Here is a 24467-nt window from a genome sequence, read left to right as displayed (position 1 = left end):
TTAAAGGCACCCTGCCTGCTGACAATAACTCCCAATAAAACAGGTCTTCTTATCCTTTGGGATCAATGCTCATCTGTCTTGCTGGCATCTCTACCCCACATTGTAATCCTGCTGCTCCATGGTGCCTCCCTCCCCCAATTAACTTTAGAGTGAGCCAGGACCAAGAGTTTTAAGACACTGTGCCAGCATCAAGGGGTGTGCTGGGACATCGGTGGGTCTGGGGTCTTGATAGTTACCTCTCTACACAGGTAAGGAATAAACTGCAGGTACAACGCATCCCCATCTACATCTTTTCCCTTGGTGTCCCTCCTTCAGGCAGGCGGCAAAGCTAACCCTAAAATTCCTTACCAGGTGTCTGAAATCCAGTCACTTCTACCAGCTCTGGCAGCTGTGTGCTTTTATATGTCCTTGTTGCCTCCTCACAGGGATGGCACGAAAAGTTACACTGACTTAGGGGTTGCTCTTTTTAAAAAAATTTTTTGTAGAGATAGGGTCTCACTATGTTGCTCAGGATGGTCTTGAATTGTTGGCCTCAAGTGATCCTCCTGCCTTGGCCTCCCAAAGTGCTAGGATTACAGGCATGAGCCACCATACACAGCCTTAGGGTTCGCTCTAATCAAACAGCAAAGGAAAGGAAAGTCCTGGGTCTCCAGTTTGGCAGTCTTTGTACATCTGTTTACACATTACATATTAGAAACAAGTCATTTCTTCAAAGGAGTAGGGGCTATGGTGAACCTTCAAGCAGGAGAGCCCCAGCCCATTCTGACAGTGGGGGCTGGTCTTGCTCTGATGGTCTGCCAGATGAACAGAGACCAGAGGCCTCTGTTTGGCTTCTCCTCCTGTCTGCTCCCTCTGCCTGGGGTTGAAGGACCAGCCCCCATCTTCACCTCTTCCCTTCCTTCTCTCAACTCTAACTCTGTCACACTTTGTCTCTTTGGAGTTTCTCTTTCTCCTTGTCTGGCCTGAGAGAGCTGACTTTTCATGGACTGGAGTCGAGTCCACCTTGGAGCAGGTTCCTAGGTTAACCACCTCACTACTGGAGAGTGTGGCCCAGGGCTAGACTGTGACCATCAGTCATTGGCCATGGCTAATCCTCTTGAGTACCCAGGAAATAAACATGGGACCAAAGGAAATCTCCTTTGGGTTGTCTATTTAAGGCAGATAGCAGAGATGCTGGGAGTGTGTGGAAGAAAAGTCAGGAGGGAATTGGCTTGTGAGGCAGGGTGTGCTGGCAGTGTTGACGGCTAGAACCCCTTCACCTGCCTCTTCCCCGGAGTCTTTTCCTTTTCTGCCCTCTTATTGCCAAGGTGGCTTTTCTTCGGGCACCAATATCCCTGCTCCACAGGAGCATTTTTCCTACAGCAGTCAGGTTTTGCTTCTCTGGAGCCATTAAAAAAACTTGAATACTTTTAAGAAGAACTGGTTAGCCTCACCTACTGGTTTCATCAGGAGCTGAGGCACAGGAACAGAGAAGGCAGACCTTCTATATGAGCCTAAGAGAATGGATCTGATAAATGCCCTTTGAGGATGAGCTCATGGAAGGGCTCACTGAGTGGTCTGCACTCAGCACAGACTCTGCTCTTCCAGCAATTCACAGCAAAGGCAGGGTTTCTGGAAGGAGTGGGGAGATCCCCAAGTAGGTGGCCTATGGAGACTTCTAGTCCTCTTTTCCTTCCTGCCCATCTACTAAATACTCAGGCAGGTTTTGTGTTTCATTCCCTAGCCTAGTCCATATTATGGTTTAATCCTGCTTTTCTATGCATTACTACAGTATCAGATGAAGAAAGGACCATTAATGCTCACACATTCCACTGGTAGGCTCATTCAGATTAGGCTAACTCTCCACTCTATGGCCATGGAAATAAAAGAGGAGAACCAATACACTAAAAAAGCACTCATGGCCGGGTGCGGTGGCTCACGCCTGTAATCCTAGCACTCTGGGAGGCCGAGGTGGGCGGATCGTTTGAGCTCAGGAGTTTGAGACCAGCCTGAGCAAGAGCGAGACCCCATCTCTACTAAAAATAGAAAGAAATTATATGGACAGCTAAAAATATATATAGAAAAAATTAGCCGGGCATGGTGGTGCATGCCTGTAGTCCCAGCTACTCGGGAGGCTGAGACAGGAGGATCCCTTGAGCTCAGGAGTTTGAGGTTGCTGTGAGCTAGGCTGACGCCACGGCACTCACTCTAGCCTGGGCAACAGAGTGAGACTCTGTCTCAAAAAAAAAAAAAAAAAAAAAAAAAAAAAAAGCACTCATGCACACTGACATCATGCTATGCTATTTCCTCTGAGCTAGAAGGGCTTGCTGGCCATGTGAGTGAGTGGCAGCTCCAGGATGGCTGGATGCCAGGAAGATAGGCCTAAAACTGTGCCAGTGAGGGGCCCCTAAGTCAGGCCCCAGACAAGTAAGGGGAGGAGGCTTTGGGTCAGCACTGTGGATTAGTCCCACAGGCTAATCGCTGAGCACGGGCCTCCCTTCTCAATTAGGTTACATGACAGTTATAATTTTGGAAAGGTTCTTGCTTACCAGTGCATTCTCTGCATGAGTGAAGGTTTTCTGAGTCTCCTATGTTATATAAAATTTAAGAATGTCTTCTGATTTATGGGCAAAAGCCATTAATGTTTACATCTCTCTTTTTGGTGAAAAACTCACTTAAAAAAAAAACAGATTCCATTCATTTGAGTCAGGAGCTGAGCCACTACAATTCCTTGAATGATCCTATTTCAGCTTTTTAAAATGTGCTCAAAGCTGAGTAACGAGAGAATGGCTTCAACGAGTTATATATACTCCCAGCCTTTCCAGTGCATGGGCCACTCCCAACAGTAGGTGTTCAAAGGGCCCCATGGAGAGTTCTCCCAGAGATTGGAGCAAAGTGGCTGCGAAGCCCCAAGAAGGCCTAAACCAGCACTGACAATGCTGCCAATCCCAGAGAAGCTAGTTTGATGGAGAATAACCCCAATATAAGAGAAGCCCAGGCTGTGTTGTAGGGAAGGGAAATCTAAGACAAGAACATGTACCAGAAAGAGGCAGTACAGGCCTCCTTTGGCTATGGTTAAAATCCGTTCATTTTTACCACTCGCATTTTCTATGGCAGCAGATTAGAAAGCCACATGAATTCTTTAAGTATATCTAATAAAAACAAATGGTTCCAGAAGCCCCTGCTATAGGAGCATTAACACCTGTAAATGTTAATGCTTCTACAAAGCTGGGGTGTAGTGTAGTTTCTGACACCTCCAATCTGGAATTGGGCTTTCAAGGCACAGAACTAGGCTGCTGGTTTTTCTTTTCCTCCAGAGAAAATCATGCTGCCTCCAAATCTGATGCACATACATGGGCACCCACCCACTCACCACCCCACATACCACCCTATGGTGTCAAGATGCCACGCATCACAGCAGAAACTGCTGGGCTGGAAGGCTTGCTTAATGACACCTACCTTGCCTTTGTTGAAGTAGTGAATGATCTTCCGGCACAGTCCCTCTTTCCGCTGCCACTCTGTCTGGGATGGGTAGTGGAGGAATTCCCGCAGTGGCCGATCCTCCCACTGCAGCAGCTCACAGTAAAGGAGCAGGGTGAATGCAGCCTCTGTGGGGACAGGCAGCATGGAGGTACAGGGGCTTCCCCTCAAAGGTCTAGGAGCAGCCTGGTGCCGGGGGACTGTGCTGAGCAGAATGCCAGGGCAAGCTGTGTGTAGCCCAGGTCAGAGACATTAGATACCAAAGATGAGACAGTGGGGCTGCCTAGCAAGCCAATAACCCTTGCACAAGCATGAAGGAGCCAAATATCCTGGAAGATACCTTCTTCCCATGGCCTGGTCACTTGTTCTGGGCTCCAGATAAAGAATAAAAAATGACTTAGTTACCCAGAGTCTGTGCACAGGTTGCCTTGCTTTGGGAGACACTGACATATCAGAGAGAGCTCTTGGATTCCTTTTTGCTAGACTGGCTACAGCTTCCTTTCCAACCTTCTCAGAACTGGCTCTTAGGGGTAAACACCAACCAAGGCTTCCCTTAACCCTCCCTAAGCCAGTCTCAATGCCTCCAGCTCCATTTTCTGCCCTCAGCATGGCTCTGGGAATGGCCCTTTCCCCTCATCTCTACCACTTCTAAAAGAACAAAAGAGAAGGAGTGTGAATGGTAGTAATTGTGTCATGGGCCTGGAGCCAGAGGTTCCATTCATGGAGGAAACTAAATTAATACTGGACCCAGAGTGAAGGCCTGGCAACATCTTACTGTGTGCGTGTAACAACTAGAGAAGGTTATGTAAAACAACAGCAGCTAAATACTGCGGCTCTCTAAATTCCAAGTGATAAGACACACTAATTATATCCACTGCTCAAGGTCCCTACTATACAGTTTTCTCTTTTCTGTTCTATTTGCTCATTCTTAGTGGGCATCTTCTCCTGGCAGGTTAATTAGTTTTAGCTTCTGCCCTGGATTTCAAGGCCCTACTTAAACGTGCTGCCCATTTCCAACCATTTCTAACCCACTTCTAGTGTTAGCCAGGCCCACTTGCCTATGTCCACTCCCTGCGCTCCTCCTCATCCTTGCCTCTCTGCCTGTCCCTTATCACTGGAACCTCCTGCCCAGGGACGCACATGCCTTCTCACAGGGTCCAGGAAGCCTTTTCTCTCTGGGGAAAAGCTCTGTAGCACTCAGGGCCTCCCTTTGTTGCTTAGGAAACCATGTGAAAAATCTTTTTCTTCCTGTCTATATTCTTTTCAGATGTCATTCCCGGAGCCAAGCATTAGCATTCTCTCTCTGTTCACACCCCTGACCTAGCCTCTTAGTCATGGCCCAGTCCTCTAGGAGTTTAGCAAATGCCTCTACTAGTACATGGAATTTATCAGTCTTTTTCTTCACTGCTGTCTCATAAGACTGGTGGGATCATGGGTGGAAATGGATGCAGAGAATGGGAGATTCAGCCCAGTCATTGTAGATTTAATTCTTGCCAAACTGTGATATCAGAGAAGGTGGCATCTATGCTAAATTCTCTCTAACATCTATAGATAAGGAAGGAGGATTCTCTGTTTCTACAAATCCATCTTATTCTAGTAATGTTTACAGACAAGAATAGCTTGAATTTCCTGGTCTATCACACAAATTCAAGTCCTATGGCTTAAGGGCTAAGACATAGTGGCTAGTCACCATAGTGGAGAAGATGGCTATTTTTCTGGAACTATGGCACAAGGTGATCAGATAGAACACACATGCACGCACACATCCTGCTAATTCAGAGTGGTTCTCAGTAAACAGTTGTGCCAGGCACTTTGAAGTGCTTTAAAATTTGTTCTAGTCAGAAAGGCCATAGTAATAGATTAAGCAGTAGATACAATGAAAGGGCCCCTGTCTAGCCTGTCATGAAGTCAGATGAACACACTCTCCATACTCTCCACTGGGAACACAATGTGGGGCTGCTGTGCAGTTACGGGGGAAGAGCCTAGACTGTAAGGCAGGTCTGCCAGTGAGTTCTGGAAGTCCCAGGGTCAGGAGGATATTCTACTGTTGTGGTCTCACTTAGCTCCAGCTTTGAAGGTCCTAAAAATGCCTCTGTTCATGAGGAGTGACAGTGAGATCAGGAAGCTCTGACCTGGTGCATCAGAATTTGGAGCTCACCCTTGAGGCCTCAGAGAGGTGGACACGGGGAAGGAGAGTGGAGTAGCCTCAAGCAGTGGAGGACGCAGCACAAAGGCACAAGTGGCGGTTCTGCCTGCTTTCTCTCTATCATGTGCCACAAAGGCATTGAGGGAAAGGAATGAGGTGAGGGGACAGCATGAGCCCCAACATTCTGCTGAGATCTGGCAGGCACCAGCTTAGAGCCTTTCTCTGCCAGTGTGTATATCCCTTCAGTCTGTCCTCATGGGCAGGCATGGCTCTTCCCTCACCTGTGTAGTTTTCAGCCTGCAAGTGCATGTCACAAAGCTTATGGATGTAACGGATATACATCTCTTCCTTGTTAATCTCAGATTTGTAAAAGTTCTGTAAGAGAAAAAAGAAAAAACACATAAAGATGAGAGAGTCTGCTACCTGTGGAAGATATACTGGAGCTCTAGACAGCTGGCCAAAGCCATAAGGGTGCTGGGCAGGAGGGAGAGGGAAGATCCTAGAGGCAGACAGCACCAGAAAGAGAAAGGACCAGCCAGAATAAACACCTACTGGGGGTAGAACGACTGGCAGGTCTGTGGGAGACTTGGATAGCATGAAAGATGAAGAGCATCAGGGCAGATCAGGGATCGGGGCGCACTGTGAATCAGGGTATGTCAGGTTGGTGGAACCTTGCCAAGAGACCAGGCTAGAGCTCCACCAAAATAGAATTCATTTAATTCCTTTCCCAAGTAGAAATGTGCCTGAGGAGGTGCAGGGCTCCAAGATACCAGTAACAGAGCTGATGTCCTGACTTAAACCCTTCGGCCTATAGCCATGTATTGTAGAAAGGCCAAGCCAATTACAGTGCAGGACAGAGACCATCCAACTAGGCAGACAGGAGGGAGAGCCCATGTCCTCTCACCATCAGGTTAACGGTACAGCCGATCTTCTTATTCTCTGTTTCCTCTCCTTTCATGCAGTCCCTGTAAGACAGAGCACAGATGAGCACCTACAATATGAAGCAGCGCCCCTGAGACAACACACAAAAGCACAGTATCACTGGGGTATTAGCATGACCAAACCCCAGATTAGAATGCCCTCCAAAAGGAACTGTTTCCGCAGATGAGGACTATACTGTGAGCTCCCTCTGAGCTGTAGACCCACTCCTAGGGCTCAAAGACCTCTGTTCAAATGAGCCCCTTGTTCTCGTGGCAGAGTGCAGAGCTCACATGCCACATCTGGGTGTTAAGTGACACCTACCAATGTCCTTGGCACGGAGGGTGTGTCAGTTAAGTGGAAGGTCAAATCCTCGAGTTCCCATAAAGGGAGGCACAGAGCTCTCCTTAAAGTTAAAGGGCAGGTTTTATTTTGTGGGACAGTGCTAAATACAAGCCAAGACCCTCCACTTCAGGACCCTGTGGCCACAGCAATCATAGGATTGCTGACATGTTCACCAGCCAATCAGCATTTCTCTCTATAGTCTACTTCCTGCATACTAGTCTTTGGAATCGTCTCTCATCGGAAGCAGCAGATCTGGCGCTTCTTTCTGATCAGAGGCAGCTTCAGGGAGGACTGAACTGCATTTATACCTAGGAGGGTCTGGTTGTAGGAGGGGTCAGGGCTGGCCTGTGAGAGGCAGGACAATAGGAACACGGAGAATAGATCCTTCTCAAGGTAGAGAGAGGGCTGATGAAAGCCGATTTCCTCTGGGAAAGAGCAGAGGCCCAGCACAAGGAGATGAAAGAGAATAAGAACCAGACTAGTGAGTCCAGCAAGAAGCCTCTTACACACATAGCCAGCCAGAGTCCCATTTGCCTGCTGTGTCTCCTTCCATGCCACTCTCACAGTGCTCTGAAGAAAATCTAGTTCTTCATGCAGCTGCGTGTTAGCAGCTCTGGGGAAAAGCTGCAGAAGGGAATTTATATACACCTCCAGGGTCAGGGTAGAGAGTATCTTGGCTTTGTTCCACTGACAGGCACGGGTCCCCGTGAGGAGCAGTAGAGTCTTAGGCCAAGTCACTGAGACTCTGGATGGTCATTTGACAAACCCAGTTTTGACCACCTTCCCAGTACACAGAGGGAGGGCTCTGAGGTGACTTATCTGAAAGAAAGGGATATTGGAAATCCATACCACTCTCATGGTCTTCTCCATTTGGCAAAGCCAAATGTCCTTCTTCCTATTGGAGGTCTACTGTTAGAGTTGACAGCTCTGTGGGATTTGGAACCTAGGCCCTCATTTCTGGGGTTTGCCTTATCAGCACATTCACCCCACAAGGCATTTGGTTCCTATGTTGCCAGACATGAGGGTCCTGAACGACCTCTACAGAACCTGTCATTTAGTGCTAGCAGGGCCAGGAAATTGCTATGACTTTTCTAGAGGAGTGAGCCTAAGGGACAGATGGCCAACTTGTTCCAAGCAACCCACAAAGTGACAGGAGGCATCTGTCTCCCCAGTAAGTTGGCCCCATGGAGGGCAGGGAGATCTTACCTAGCCATTTTGGCATTTAGTGGTTTGTATTTTGTTTTTTAAAAAATTATTTATTTATATATTTATTTATTTTTACAGACAGACTCTTGCTCTGTTGCCCAGGCTGGAGTGGAGTGGCGTGATTGAGTTGAACCTCAAAGTCCTGGGCTCCAGTGATCCTCCCATCTCAGCCTCCAGAGTAGCTGGGACTACAGATAGAGGCCACTGTGCCTGGCTAATTTTTTAATTTTTTTTTTAAGAGACAGGGTCTTGCTATGTTGCCCAGGTTGGTCTTGAACTCCTGGCCTTAAGTGATCCTCCTGCCTTGGCTTTCCAAAGCTCTTGGATTATAAATGTGAGCCACCACACCCAGCCCTAAAAGTTAAAGACATTAACACAAAAGTCAAAGAGGTATTCCTCCGAGTACCTAAAGTTTTGCTAGTCTAAAACTGAGTCTCACGCTACAGGTTCTAAAGTACAGGTCATTTTAAAGTACAAAAACCTATTGATTATTTGTATCATCAACGTATATCTTTTAAACTTTTACCAACCATTTTCTTAAGTTCTCATTGAACTGAACTGCAATAAGGTAGAGGAAAAGATTTCCTTGATTCCTGCATGGTCTTTCCAGCAAGTTCATCAGTCAATCATTATTTGCTGTGTACCTGCCAGGAGCCAGACCCCATGCAAGGGATCAGTGAGATAAGGACAAGGTTCCTATCCTCGAGGAGCTGGCTCTCTTCTGTCAGGCAAGACAGAAAAGTGATAAATGATCATTAACCATGGTATGCACAGAAAGCCAGGTAACCTCCTGGCCTGGGAAAACCTCCTCAATGGGGGTGAGTTGGAAGGCCACTCTTGGGAGAGGACACAGCATACAGAGAAGTCTGAAAGGAGGATATGAGTGGTTGAGTGGTGACAATATGTACGAAGAGATAGGGCATGGCTCTTTATTTTTTTCTTTTTGAGATAGGGTCTCGCTCTGCTGTCTGGGCTAGAGTACTGTGTCATCATCACAGCTCACTGCAACCTCAAACTCCTTGGGTTCAAGTGACCTGCTGCCTCAGCCTCCTGAATAGCTGGGACTACAGGCACGCACCACCGTGCCCGGCTAATTTTTAAATTTTTTGTAGAGATGGGGTCTCGCTATGTTACTCAGGCTGGTCTCAAACTCCTGGCCTCAAGTGATCCTCCCACCTTGGCTTCCCAAAGTGCTAGGATTACAGGCACAAGGGCATAGCTCTTGAATCAGCTAGATCTGGGTTCAAATCCTGGCAATGGTGCTTCCTACTTGTGTCTCCTCATGGGTAAAAACAGTAAAGCTACTTTTCAGGGACGCTTATGGGATTAGAGACAATGTATGTAGAGCACTCACATGGTAGATTTTCAATAAATGGGAGCCATCATAAACATCATGGTGTTTCCTTTCATGTTAGGGAGCAATAGTGGGAAGCTGGGGTACATTGCATGAGTATTGGGGATAGCCAGGAGACAGGGCTAGAGAAGTGGGCAAAGATTAGTTCATTAAGGGCCTCTGATGCCATATCAAAGACTTTGGACTTTGTTTCGTAGGACCAACATTGAGACAAGAAATGGAGAATGAAATAGGTTTGGGGCATAAGTTTGAGTTGCTTATAGAAGATAGCTAAAGAAATCAAACAAGCAGCTAAAAATAGGCCTTGGAGCCTAAGGAATTAATTTCTGCTCTTTTTGGTAGGCCACAGTGAATAAGGCCAACCTGAAGTAAATGCTGCAGTGAGGAGGAGGTACAGAGCTCTGCCCACCTTTCTTCCTGTCTAATGGCAGGTGCAGGAGAGGCTGGGGAGCTGGTGTGGACAAAGGAGTCCCCTGCTGTAAAAGGGGACCTCAAAAGGCCAGCTCTGACCTTGTAAGGCCTAGGAAAATGGGCCAAAGCTCTCATAAGCATGGCTGTGCTACAGAAAAAAGGGATACTAAGGATGTGAGCACATGTCTCAGGAATTCCATTTCCATTATCCAGGCCAGTGTATTGGACATCTGAGTCTTTTGCATAGCAGCATGTTCTACTTCATCAGCAACTGGAGGTGGCCTAAACTTCCTCATTTCCTGATCCATGGGTTGAAAATGCTCCCCTACCCCTTTGATGTTTGCACTGCTTGTAGCACAGAGAAGATAAGTATTGCTTGTGGCTGGGTTAAGGCACCCTTAGCCATCACCTGAACCTCATGGAGAGAATAATTAAAGCTGCAGTAGTAGTCTCATTGTCACTTTTGCACAAATTGAAAGCCATGATAGATCAGGAAGGCAGATTTTAATAAAAAATTCTAATTCCACATTAACTCTCAGACTGAACATAATACAAAGATCTCTGAGCTCATGGGTTGTTTCCTCTAGTCTGCTCTAGCCAGGACCAGGGGACAGAAATAGATAGACTTTAGGCAAAGAATATAGGCATTGAAGTGGAGTTTCCCAGTCCCTGGAAAAGTCAACTGAAAGTCCTCTGGGTGATATTTCCCTCCTTATCTGCCATATGACTCTGAGGAAGTTCTGCACTAAGGACCTACAGCTGTTCCCTGCCTTGCTTTGGAGACAGCTTTTCTTTTCTCCCATGCTGTGCCCATTTATCTGAGCCTTGACTTTTCTGGATGGAAAGCCAGATGGCTACATGTCCCTGGGATGCTCCTTGGGTAAATGTGCCTACATTTTAGGGGAGGATTCCAGGAAGCCTTAGCTTACTCCTGGGAGAAGGTGCACACACTCATGCTCTCTCTCTCCCCACCTCCTTGGTCATCAGCAGATTCCTAATGACTGTGATGGGACCCCACATCAGAACAGTCCTCCCGATCATGGGCACATGATCTCAGTTTTAAGGGCATGAATTCCCTTGCTAGAGAGCATCCTGACCAGAAAAGAGGTTGGGTAGGTGCCTGAGAAGATACCTGTAGTCAAGAAGACGTTCCATGAGGCGGGTGACAGAGGTCACAAAGGAAATGCCGGTCTCACGCCATGTTTCCTGTTCAACTTTCTCCAGTAGGCTATTGGTGGAGGGATAGGGGAAGCAAACACAATTCATGAGCCTTGCCTGGGTGCAAGAGTGAGGTCCATGAGCCCATGGGAGCTGTGGTGGATCTGGAGACGGCAGACTTACCACACTGCAGTCTTACCTGGGGTAGGGCCCAAACAGCTGGGTTCTACTCCATGCAGCAGAAAGCAAAGACAAGGAGGTTATTGAACTAGCAGTAACAAATGAACACACCTCCCATTTTTCTGTACAAGTCCCTAAGGATGCCACTGAGGTAAAGGTGAGAGAGGGGTTCAAAGCCCCAGCCACCTTAGGTATACATGGTGAGGTTTATTCTGAAGGAGAAGCTGAGTAACAGCCCACTGCAGGATAAGCCTAGCTTTCCAATTGGCTGACTGCCTCTATCACTGCCCAGAGCCATCCTCAGCAAACATACAAACCAATCTCTTCACATAAACCAAGGGAAGGCTTCTCATTAGCCTCAGGGGCCCAGCATGAGGGATAGTAAGTAAGTCCAGGGAGCTACATTTAGCCATCTCTACTGTCAGGGGATACTTCCAAGAAAAATGTGTCAGAGCCAAGAGCTAAATGCCTAGGCTCTTTTCTTACTTGATAGCCCCATGCTTCTGGTACCTCAGGGCAGCCTCTGGCTTCTCCAAAAAGGCTGGCTTCTGAGATCCTCTGCTATCCCACAGGTCTTTTCTAGGGGACAATGACTTTAACTCTGATTGCTCCAGTAATGACCATAGGTCCAGTTCTCACTCCACAGAACTCTATTCCTAATTACTTTCCACACTGTCCCTTGCTCTCTAATATCATGAGAGTCACCTGGAGTGGCAGGCCCAGCTGGGGGCCCAGCACTGGGGACTCAAACCCATAGCCTGGATGCTGTTAATGCTACTGCTGTGATTATTGTCTCCCTGAATAGAACATCTTTTCTAGGCCTGACTTCTGGCAAAGTCAGTGTTTCCCATGTGACTGATGTTAGAGAAGGCAAGACCATTGACTCTGACCTCTGAGCTGTGTGGATAAAGCCACTGTATCAGCATTTCTCAAACTGTGTTCTACAGAGCTCTCTGTCCTGGAGGAAAGGGGGAGGTAAGCACACAAGCATGGGAAATGCTGATAAGATTTTTCATATCTGTTTTTTTTTTTTTTTTTGAGATGCAGTCTTGCTATGTTGCCCAGGGTGAGCTCAAACTCCTGGGCTCAAGCAATCCTCCTGCTTAAGCCTCTAGAGTAGCTGGGATTATAGGAGCATACTACCACTCTTATTCTTTTATACATTAAAGGCTTTGAGAAGTCCTACAATAAAGAGGCTTGTTTAATTGAATCTTTTCTAAACTAACTAGCCCATGATTTACATTTTTTCAGCATACCTACAAATATCTTCCCAAAATACAAATTGGGAAATGTTGCTCCATGTTATCAGTGGCTCTCAGTTCTCACACTGATTTTTTTTTTTTTTTTTTTTTGAGACAGAGTCTCACTCTGTTGCCCAGGCTAGAGTGCCGTGGTGTCAGCCTAGCTCACAGCAACCTCAAACTCCTGAGCTCAAGCAATCCTCCTGTCTCAGCCTCCCGAGTAGCTGGGACTACAGGCATGCGCCACCATGCCCGGCTAATTTTTTCTATATATATTTTTAGCTGTCCATATAATTTCTTTCTATTTTTAGTAGAGATGGGGTTTTAGTAGAGATGGGGTCTTGCTCTTGCTCAGGCTGGTCTCGAACTCCTGAGCTCAAATGATCCGCCCACCTTGGCCTCCCAGAGTGCTAGGATTACAGGCGTGAGCCACCGCGCCCGGCCCTCAGACTGATTTTAAAAGAGTTTATGAACACTATTTGGTCAGGTAATTAGTAATTGTGGGTTATTTGTATACTTTTTCTTTTGTAGCAAAGTTACTTGTTAGCGGCCAAGGAAGAGATTTCTCTGCCTTGTTTCCACAATTAGAAATATCTTTAGCTAAAAGAGAAATACTAAAGGATGGATTCATTTTCACAAATTATATTTATATTTAATGTAAATTGATATTTTCTCTCATGACTCATCAAGAAACCAAACAGGCATGGTTTAGCAGAAAGATTCCCCCCGCTTGAAACTAGAAGGTCTGGGCCCTCCTTCCAGAGCTGCCTCTTCCTAATCATGCAACTGAGGACATGCTAGCACTTCCCTGAGCTCAGCTGCATTACCTCTGAGGTGGGAAGGAGGATAATCTCTCCCCTGCCCACCTTGCAGATGTGTTGTGAGGATCAAATAAGATAAGAAGTGTCAATACAATTTGTACACTGTAAAGCTGTAAGAAAATTTACAGTATTATGACGGGAAAAATACGTTTGTCTTCAAATGGCACCAAAACAAAGACAATCTCAAAGCTGGAAATGATGAGTAAGGTGTACTCTAGAGCTGTAAATCTCTCAAAATTTCATTTTTTATGAAGATAAAATAGCAACACCACTATCTACCTGGGAGGGCCATAGTTCCCCTACGTCCCTCCTTAGGTCTCTTAGAGGCCTCCATCAATGCAAGACAGAAGCCACGGAATGGTGGACCTGGAAAACCTTGATGTCATTAAGAACAACCACTTCATTTCACACACAGAAGACTGGCCTGGAGAGGGGTGTGTGACTTATTCAGGAGCCCAGCGCAGTATTTTTTAAGCTGACTGTATTATCTTACAAAGCAGGGCAAATAGGATCCCTTTTTTTAAAGAGGATTTATTCCCCTTCTCCCTATGAGAAATGCCAGCATTGACCCCTAACTGAGTCCCTATGAGCTCTTTGCTCAACTGGATGCAGTACGTGCTATGAAGATAGATGATGATCTTTTTCCCTGTCAGCAAGTCTAGGAGCTCAGAGTTATCACCTGTTTCTACCTCTTCAGTCAACTATGGTGATCCCTGGAAGACCTTGCTTTCTTGTTGACAGAAGGTGAGCGCTGCTACCACCAGGAACAACTAGGGGCTCTCTTGGTAACTAATCTCTAAAGCTTGCCCAACACAGTTATAACTTCTATCCTTCATTGGCCCCCCTTCCCCAATATGAGGTGCCTGGGGCTGGAGCAGCTTACAGCAGGCTGAAGAGTTCCCTGTAGCTCTCGTCACCTTTCCCTTCTGACACCATGCTGTCCAGCTTGTCAATCAGCTCAGCCTCCACCTAGAAGGAAGCAGAGACTTCATAAACCTGAGCCAACCTCAGAGGAAGAATGGGAAATCCAGTCCCTGCAATAGGTTAGAATGGTGAGAAATTGCTTCCTGATTTTCTCCTTGCTCCAGACAAATCCCAGAGAAGATATGATCTCATCTATAGCACCAAGAAAACTGCCTCCCCCAATTAGGAAGGCCTCCAAGCCTAGTGGTTTAAATAAGAAGTAGGACTTAAAAGTCTTAGGTACCCTTTTCCTAATCTAACAGTCTCACTATGTTGCCCAGCCTCAAACTCCTGGGCTCAAGTGATCCTCCTTATTTGTCACTCCTTCCACCCTAACTTCTATTCTTCTTAACCATCTGGCCGAGAATGTAAGAATTCAGACCAGAAGATGAATATAAATCATGATTCAGGGCAAAATGAAAGACATGTGAGTACAGATTCTCCTCTTTCCATTCTGATACCTACAGCTCTGGGCCTTTGCTGGCAAGGGCAGCCGGGATTCTAGTAAGAAAAACCTCAAGGGCTAAACTAGCTAAGGTGCTGGAGAGGTGAATGTTTTATTGGCTAGTTTGCTAAGGCTGGTTGGCTAAGATAAGTGTCTGAGTTTACCAAACTCCCTTCCTACACCAGCAATGCCCACTTCAGCCTCACATTCCACATAAGCCCACTACAGCTTACTGTCTTTACAACAGAAGCCATTCTCTATGTCTGTTTGGTTTCCAGCACCTTTTTCTGATTCAATTCATTCATCTATCCAAAACATTTGAATGCTTCACAAGAACATTACTGTGTCTCCTCCATCATTTTCTACTGTGGAGGCTGAATTTGGCAGTCTGTCCCAGGCTCCATTCCCTTCCTTCTCCTCCTAATTGCTCTTTTACTATTTTTTCCCAGTGTATTTGACCCAGTGGGCTCCCCTGGACTCCACTTTCCCTCAGCTTTGCAAAGGGGAGGAGAGAGGGCAAAAGGCAAGGATTCCCTGGAGAGAAAAGTATTTTGGATCCAAAAGAGGCCTTTGTCAAGTGTTCTTCTTTCTTTAAAGATATTCAAAATAATTTGTATATAGAAAACACATTTAGTTAGAACTTTACCCTCTAGTCAGCTAGTCAAAAAGGAAGGGAATTTGCTGGGGAGCTGGTCCTCATGCTAATGGCTAGCATGAGTTGGGGTTGAATGAGATGTGAGTGTTTCCTTCGGAGATTCTCCTTCAGGATAACAGGCTCCACTGTTTGTACCCACAGGACCTAAAGCCCTGAGGGCTGCTGTTCCTGCCACTGCCCCATCATTGAGCCCCCTGCATTTATTATTGGATACTTAAACCATGAGGAACAATATTACATTTGTTCCTACCCCATGGATCGGCAAGGGCATCATTCAGCCACTTTTTTTCCTCTCTCCCCTCTCCCCTCCCTTCTCCTCTCCCCTCTTCCCTCTCTCTCTTCTCTCCCTTCTCCCCCTTCTCCCTTCTCTTCTCTTCTTTCTCTTCTCCTCCTCCCCTCCCCTCCTCCTTTCTTTTCTTTCTTTCTTCCTTCCTTCCTTTCCTTCCTTTTCTTCCTTCCTTCCTCCCTCCATCCCTCCCTCCCTCTCTCTCCGTCTCTCTCTCTGTCTCTCTTTCTTTCTTTCTGACAAGGTCTCACTCTGTTGTCCTGGGTAGAGTGCAGTGGTGTCATCATAGCTCACTTCAACTTCCAATTTCTGGGCTCAAATGACCCTCTTGCTTCAGCCTCCAGAGTAGCTGGGACTACAGATGCGTGTCACCACGCCTGGCTAACTTTTTCCATTTTTAGTAGAGATGGGGTACTCTTGCTGAGGCTGGTCTCGAATTCCTGACCTCAAGTGAACCTCCTGCCTCAGCTTCCCAGAGTGCTAGGATTACAGGTGTGATTCTTTTTTTTTTTTTTTTTTTTAAATGAACCTGACATTGTGAACATATCACCCACTTTTCTAATAGGCCTCACTGGACTTACTCTGATGTGAGAAATTAGTTTTTAAATGATGTACAATAAAATCTTTTTAACCCTTCACGAGCCTTTAAAGTGTGGCATTATGGTATTATTTATATAGATATTTCATGTAAACAAAATAAAACGCAGATGGCTGCATTTACTAATGTGCTATAACAGAAGGCTTTTCTCACTCCATATAGGGACAAAAGAATCCTAAGGCAAACAAGCAATAAAAGAATAACTGAATTACAATAGTAAAATCATTGAAGGCAAATAGGGCCTCTGAAGTTCCATCAGCAGAAAATGAGGATGGATGAATAAATATAGCCTTTAAATAGTGGTCTGCTACATGGCCAGGGCAGGGACTGTCGTACATTTATTGTCTGGCCTGATGAGTCAGTTGCTTGAATACACATTTCAGAAAAAATAGAAAGTCTGAAATCTGGGGTCCTTAGGGATCGATGCCATCCCACTCTCTCTGTGTAGAGAAGAGGCATCAGCAGGGACTTGATTGGGGTCATGTAAAGTCAGGTAGAGCTACGTCTAGAAGTCAAGGTATCTTACTCCCAGTTCAGAGCCTGCCCTGTCTCACTGGGTCAACCTGCTGGCCACAAGCCTCCCAAGAAAAGGGCCTGATTATAACAAGGGATCTTTCTTCACACATGGAGGTACAGGTAGATTGTGCTTCCCAGAACAGAGCAAAAAGGTAGGGAGGGGACCTGAGGCAGCAGAGTACAACAGTGCAAACAGGAGTACACCAGTCCACTGGAGTCTAATGTTTGCCTGGTCTGCTCCTTACTGTTGCAGTTACCCACTCTAAGACCACTGGTTCATCCCAGGATCACAGAGGCAAAGGGAGCTTAGTGGGGAACTGGTACAACTCCCAAGCCAATGCAGAAATCTCCCCTAGAGGCCTCCTGGGAGCTTCTATTTGAACATCACCAGCAAAGAGAGACTCCCTATCTCCCAAAGCAGGCCAGCTCACAGTGGATAGTATTTGCCGCTAGCAAGTTATTTCTTTTATTGGCTAAGATTGGCTTTTCTACCTCTAGCCCCTATTAGTCCTGGTACTATTCTTTAGAGCTTCAGATATAAAGGCAGGGACCATGTCCCCCACTTTAATGGTGGCAGAAAAAAGGCACAGGAGGATAGCCTGAAGTCACTCAGTCAGAAGCCAAGGGGCCTGCATTTCCTGTACCAACACCTGTGTGTAGTAGTCTGTGAAATCCTGGGCTACCCTGAGCCATGAGAAGTCATATGGTCTGGGCTCCAGCCCTAGAAATGCCTGGACCATATGGTGGGAATTCTCTGGAGAAGAAAGACAACACGCTCCCAGGGCTCTATCCTGAATGAATTGGAGAGGTTACAGTCTCAGTCATTTTCTCCTTGATCAGAAAGTTCATTCCTTTCCTCTGATTCTTTCCTGGACTCTGGCTTCACAAAGAAAATCCAAAAATCAATTTTGGCCAGCAAGTAAGAAAAAATCCTTGAACAGGATTCAAGCTGACCAAGTTACAGCCCATCTTCACTAATACCATGGGCTGGTCATCTAGGCCATCTGCCTGAACAGAAGGGATCTATCCCAGAGCACCGTGAACACTGCCAGGTGTCATCTTACCTGTTTGAAGTTGCCATTCTTCCTCTGCTCCCAGTCCATCATGTCATGAAAGATGGGAATCATGATGTTCCGCACTTCTGGTTGTGGTACCAGTGTCACACCCAGAAAAGGACCAATCATTCCCGGAATAAAGTGGATCTTATGTTCACCTGAACGACAAAACCCAACAGATATTAGTTCATGCCTACTTTTCTCCTTCCATGGGAGATTCCCAAATGGGGCCTTAGCACATGCCATGATCTGTACTGGAAGCTTCCAAGAGCAAAGTAAAACCTCTCCTCTGGTTTTCTGAGATACATTCTCTCAGCTTTTTAGAGTTCATGGATAAAATTGGCCCAGCCCAGTTAAAGCAAATGTTCAATAGGCACAAAACCACTTTTCCAAAGAATTTCCTGAAAGGTTCCACAACTACCTGAAAGTCTCTATGAAGTCAAGGAATAGAGTTTGCTACTCTGGACAGAATGAGTTTCTGAGTAAGCTATGCTAGTTTCAGATGATCTATTCATAGCATTTATTTAGCAAGGAAAATCCACATGTTTCTGCTTAAACACAATGCACTCTCCCTGGGGTTTCTACCTCTAGCCCAGAGGCTTTTAAGTAATGAGGATATTCAGCTCCCACAGGTCTTTAGTTCACGGGCCTTTTCACTGCCTGTGTTCATATATGCTGAAGAGGTCCACCTCCTGAGCTAGCAGAAGCCTCCTGCACAGCCCTGCTCTGATAGGCTCCCTTTGCCCACCCTGAAACCCCCTATCATCACATTGCATTTCTGATGACAGCACTTCACCTATTCAGCTCAGCTCATCCCTCAACTTCCTTAGTGAGGCCTTTCCACGGTGAGTGAGTGATGTGCATTTCCCTCTGACTGGCCTGTGATCTTGGGCTTGTTACCTGAAGCTAGAGTCAACCCTGAGGACTGTGGGATAGGACTTTTCTTTTCTCGCAAAGGTGAAACAGAGCAAACCATCATCCAGAGCTCTGATTTCAGTCTTTCAGAGACTGAAGGAGAGACAAATTGTGGGCATGTGCCCTGATTGCTACAGCCAAGTAAAACCAGTTCTTAGGGACCACAGAATGTCATTTCCACCAAAAGCAATGAGCAAGGACTGGCTTTATCAGGAAAATCTTGCATCTCTTTTGATTTCTTCCATTTTGAAAGCCTATCTAAGAAGCAAATGTTAGCCCTGAGGCTGATTCTGCATGTTCTGATCTTGGTATTTGGCGTAATTGCAAGTCGCTTACATTCCTGGGAATTTTGGAGTCACCTTCAGGGTTAAAATCCATATCCAAACTGTGCTGGATACAGGGAATAAGAGTACTGAAGCTAGAAAATCTGCTTGGGGAAATGCATCCCCACCCAGGGATAGAAGCCCCCGGTGCTGGCAGGAATAACTCAAACCTTGCTTGTTGCCTTTACCTTGTGGCAGGGATGGTTAACAGAGGACTAGAGGATTTTATGACCATCATTCCTACAGCTTTAGAGCCATGGGCTCAGCTAAAAGCAGATTTCACTTGAAATAGTAACAGTAGTTTCTCTAGCACCCTGACAGGCCTTTTAGAACCCTAAAGTATCACAGGATGGCCCACCTAGTCACTATAACAACCCAAAAATTCTACTTAAAGCACTGATCTGACAAGTTTAGATTCAAAGCAGTGGATATTATAGAAGCTGTGCAAAGAAGGGAAGTCAAAATCAATCTCACTTAGAGGCTACAATTCCCTTCTCACATGTTCCTTCATGCAATTAGTGTCAGGTATCTAATCTGGATGCATGAATACCAGAGACCCAAGAAGTGTTTCAATCTTTATTAAACTTAATAGCATCCTTTGTACATGTACTAGGTACCTCCAAGACCTATGCTTTTGAGCCTACAACATCTAGTCTGGGACAGGAAGAGCACAGAGGATCTTACAGGCATGGGTTCTCAAACTGGAAAAAAACTACAGGATTTTTCCTCTTCTTTTTTTTCATTTTCTTTTGATTTTAGTTCTCAAAAAATGGATTGTGCGTATTTATTACTGGGGTCTTATTTCTCAGCCAAACTCTCCCTGCCAAGGGCTTTATGCACATATGCTATACCATCCATCTGAGGTGTTATGTTACAGATATGTAAGGATCTCTTGGGTCTGAATTAACATTTATAAAGCCTTGGAAAAATTATTAGTCTTGTTACTTTCTATTTGGCTATGTAATATGTGGAAGGGAAGAATAAGGAGAGAAGACCTACCCAAATTCTGCCACATGCTGAAGAGTTCATAAGCCATCATCACACGCATGTCCCCATACCTGGGAATAGTAACAGAGAAACCAGCTGTTAGGAGGAGAAGGTTTAGGAAGATAGGGCTGCAAACCTTATGAAGACAGTACTTCAGCACTGTTTGTTTCTAACGCTTCCCCAAATGCTAAGCCATCTGGCTCTCAACTGAACTCTCACACTCGGCCCCTTGGGAAACTACCCAGCAGAGAACCTTGTGGACTTCTGAAGGAGCCTCTTGTGGAAACAGCCCCATCAGGGCGAGTGGTAAGGAGATAAACAGGAGACATCTGTCTTACTTATCTAGAATCTTCTTCCTTTTGGCTGAAGTGATGATTTCTAGTTGAAGGCTTGGCTGATTTATGAACAGAACTGCCAGGCTAAAATAAGAATTCCACACCTAGAGAGACAGAGAAAGAGGAGACATTTGACATTCTGAGACCTTAACCTTATACGGAGAGTTACTAAATGCAGGCATGTGGCACAGAATCCATTTTACAATCTTAAGATCCTGATTTTTTTTTTCCTTTTTAAATATCTTTGCAAACAGGATTTTTTCCCCCTTTTACTTTCTTGACTCCTTCTGAAACCAATAGTGTTGACTCTGGACTAGAAAGCACACACAGGGATGTCTGGCTCCCAAAAGGGGGGCTCCCAGGTCATATTATAATCACCATCAGGCTTAAAAGTTTGAGACTATAAATATATTAATGAAGAAAAACAAGTGAGCTTGGGTTTTGGATTTCTAGGTTAACTGCAAAGATAGCGATGGATTTCAGGAGCACATACCTTAAAGTCAAAGTCTGTCTCTGTGAAATTCTTGTGCAGTGCAGAGGACAGGTACTGGACAGTAGTGACTATAATACTGCAGTGAGGAAACAAGGCATTGGCAGAATTAAAAACTAGCAATGACATTTGATAGCTTAGTTGTCATTTGTCTATGGCTGTGTACAAACTTCTTGAGTAAATTTGTTTCCATATAAGATGTGACTATAAAGGAAAGGGAAGATGGCACCAACTCTATAGAAAACCAATCTTAGAGAAATGCCCCATAGTTGTCAAGCTAGCACAGGACATTAGTGGGTTCTAGATCTAGCTCTGCCATTACCTGGTATTCATATATCTTCTCTCTGGGCCTCAGTTTCCCTGCCTATAAAAGGAAGAGGGTAGGGTTTGATGATTCTTTAAGGTTCCTTCTAGTTCAAAGAGTGATTCTAGTATTTTTGGGAACTTGGGTAATCCATACATATAAAGATTACTTTGTAGGACTTAGAATATAATTTTATTTCTTTACTTGACAATGGGGGTTTATAGTTATTAAATCCTTGCTTTTGTCATACACTATTATTTTCATCTATGAGTCATTAGATTTCAGATCTAGAGTCTCACTCTCAATCTTAGCCTGGGCATATGGGAGGCAATAGGAAGTTGTCCTGCTGGAAGAGGAGTGTGAAGTGGGGAGAAAGTGAAGTGGAACAGGTAGGTGAGGGTTTGATTACACAGGGCTTTGGCTGCCTAGCAAAAGGACTTATGTCTCACATAAATCCAGTTCTGGGCTCTGGTGTAGAGAACAAGGTAAAAACAGTGCATTAGAGAGACTAGTCCACCAGTAGAGGGGGTGACAAATTTAAAGGGTAAAAGCCTCAAAAGAAGAGGCTGCTCCTGCACAATAGGCTGGGGAGCCTGAAGTGCTCTAAGTGGAGCTAAGAGTTAGAAACAAGAAGGATTCAAATGGACAAGTCACTACTTGAGAAAATGTCTGTGCAACTTAGTTTATAACCATTATTCTGTTCTGTATAAAACATTTTGCAATTTTGGAACAAGTGGTAGTGCTCTATAAAAGGTACTAAGTGGAAAGACCATGCTTGGACCATGCTAATATATCTAACAAATAATTTCACTACATTCTATGTAATGCCGATATATAATAAAAGGCAGATCAGTGGGAGGAGGCAATGGGCTAGAGTGTGGAGGCCAAGTAGCTTTCTCCTGGGTAGAGGGAGACCAGATGAACCAGTCCCTTGCCATGTATATCACTTGTCTGGTTTGCCAAGAGAAAGCACAGGCTAGAAATATGAATGGGGCAGGCAAGTTAGTGTTATCTCTAGAGAAAATTTGTACAGACAGGTCTCAGGTGGGCAATTGGCACTAGCAGTGGGATGCAAGCTCTGTCTGGCAGACAACATAACTCAAATTGAGAAGAGGGCTTGGGACAATGCCTAAAGCTACAGAGCAGAAGAGGCCAATAGGCCACTGAGCAGGCCTTCCTCAAGAAGGAACCATTCTTTGGGTATTATATTTCACACCCTTAACATTTCCTTTTCTATCCTTACTATGCCATCATCTATCAGGCACTTAGACTCCGTTTATGGCTTGTCTTTGGTTCTCTCCTCTCCTTGTCCTTATATCAATGGCCAAGTCTGCTAACTGTGCCTCCAAACATTTTTCCCATTTGCCCTCTCCTCTCTGTTCCCATGGCCTTGGCCTTCATCTCTGTCTTGCTCACGCTTTTTCTCTCTCAAATACACACATACTTCTGAGCACAGCTCTGTCGATGTGGATGCAGGCTCCTTCCATACTCACTTGCTTGTGAGCAGTCTCATCACCATCCAGTCCCGAGGGAAGACACTCATCTTCATCAGGTTCCGGAACACACAGAAAATCTTCAGCAAGAATTCCTGACCACAGAGGAAAAGCTGATGTGACACACTACCACCACAGTGCACATTTCCTCAACAAGTGCCCCCGGCCACTAGACTACGAGAATGGGTGGGACCAGTGAGTTAGATTCTGGTTTCATCTGTGAGTTGCTTCTCTCGTAGAGAGCTATTAATACATGAAAGTGAGCTCTGGGTACTCTCATAGACCAGATGAGAGCAAACCCAAATTGGACAGAATGGGGGCAGCTCTATACCCACTCTATACCCACAGTGTCCAAAGCCCAAGGCATAGGGCAGATGAGAGTCTAGCAGAACTGGTATCTGACTGATTCCATGGGCCTCATCCTCTGGGGCATGGCCCCTGAACACTTGATTTTAAGAACATGATTTTTTGGATATTAAGAACACATTGCTGGGAGAAGTAGTTCAGGAATGTCAGAGTATAGACTTCTGAAAATCTGCTCCTCCATGGGGTGGCTGAGACTGGTTAATCAAAGGCTTGCAACAATCTGAGGAGTGTTTATTCAAAAAAATAGATGAAAGGCTGAGGCGGGTGGTTGTTTGAACTCAGGAGTTTGAGACCAGCCCGAGCAAGAGCGAGACCCCGTCTCTACTAAAAATAGAAAGAAATTATATGGACAGCTACAGATATATATAGAAAAAATTAGCTGGGCATGGTGGCGCATGCCTGTAGTCCCAGCTACTTGGGAGGCTGAGGCAGGAGGATTGCTTGAGCCCAGGAGTTTGAGGTTGCTCTGAGCTAGGCTGACGCTACTGCACTCTAGCCAGAGCAACAGAGTGAAATTCTTGTCTCAAAAAAAAAAAAAAAAAAAGATGAATCTCAGCAGGAACAATGAGCTTTATTGCATTTTAACTTGCCCTATTTCCATCCCCTCTCTTTCCCTACCTCCACAGTAACCTTGAAAACAAGCAGCTGTGGAACCATGGCAGTTGTGAAAACTAGCAGCCTAGCAGCCATTGGAAGGGATGGAATGGTTTTGGAAATCTTTAAAAAGCCCCATCCCCAGAGAATTATTATTTGACCTGTGTGTTAGCTTCCCAGAAAAGCACCATTCACAGGGCTTGTCTTAACTTGACTTGAATCAGAGCTCACTCATTGAGTGAAGCTCTATCCCTAGGGCATTTATTGACAAAAATAAACCAGCCATATAATTTAACATTCCACCAGTTACATGAAGCAGCCATATCATCTGAAGCAAACAAGAGAATGGCCAAAAAACTTAAAGAAAAATCTGAGAAATGAGATACCCATAAGGGTCCTTGAAAAGCCCTGCCATATACCTGGGAATCTAAAAGGTCATGCACATGTGCAGGGCTGTGCACATTTCTGGGAAAGATAGGCCCTAATCTCTCACCTTTGGCTGACTTGTGGCTCTGGGCAAGCAGGAAGGGAAGGCTAAGGTAAAGCTGTAAAGTGTTAGAGCAATGAAGCTGAGCTCCAACACACACACACACACACACACACACACACACAGAACCCTTTAGCAAAGTGTGGAGACTTATTGATTTACGTCATTTAAAAAAATCTCTGTCCAGTTATTAGCTGATCATTAATATAACTGAACAGAGACTTTGGTGGCTGCACACAGTAAAAAATAAAGATATTAAAGAATGAGTCTCGTAATGTCACTAAAGAAAGAAAGAAACATCATCAACCACAAAAACAATAAAAAGCAACAATAACAAGCCCTGGGGATGTGGGAAAGGGATCTGATTTCCAGAGTACCCACATTATTTAAAATGTCTGGTTTTCAACAAAAAATTA

At 45.3% G+C, this 24467-nt stretch overlaps 1 protein-coding gene across 1 annotated transcript in view; it reads right to left on the bottom strand.

Annotated features, from left to right (window-relative positions):
* Window positions 1-24467, bottom strand: part of DOCK3 (dedicator of cytokinesis 3) — a 599641-nt gene that overhangs the window by 30220 nt on the left and 544954 nt on the right. The window contains exons 28-38 of the mRNA XM_069473668.1: window positions 22605-22699; window positions 20811-20886; window positions 20321-20421; window positions 19995-20053; window positions 17767-17915; window positions 14123-14208; window positions 11197-11223; window positions 10972-11067; window positions 6510-6570; window positions 5887-5980; window positions 3439-3587 (exon numbers count right to left, since the gene is read on the bottom strand). Of these exons, the coding sequence (XP_069329769.1) occupies window positions 3439-3587; window positions 5887-5980; window positions 6510-6570; window positions 10972-11067; window positions 11197-11223; window positions 14123-14208; window positions 17767-17915; window positions 19995-20053; window positions 20321-20421; window positions 20811-20886; window positions 22605-22699 (993 nt within the window). The remainder of the gene's footprint in view (window positions 1-3438; window positions 3588-5886; window positions 5981-6509; window positions 6571-10971; window positions 11068-11196; window positions 11224-14122; window positions 14209-17766; window positions 17916-19994; window positions 20054-20320; window positions 20422-20810; window positions 20887-22604; window positions 22700-24467) is intronic.

This window comes from Eulemur rufifrons, chromosome 7 (genome assembly GCF_041146395.1).
Source record: "Eulemur rufifrons isolate Redbay chromosome 7, OSU_ERuf_1, whole genome shotgun sequence".
Taxonomy (NCBI): domain Eukaryota; kingdom Metazoa; phylum Chordata; class Mammalia; order Primates; family Lemuridae; genus Eulemur; species Eulemur rufifrons.
This window is presented reverse-complemented; position numbering and strand designations above follow the sequence as displayed.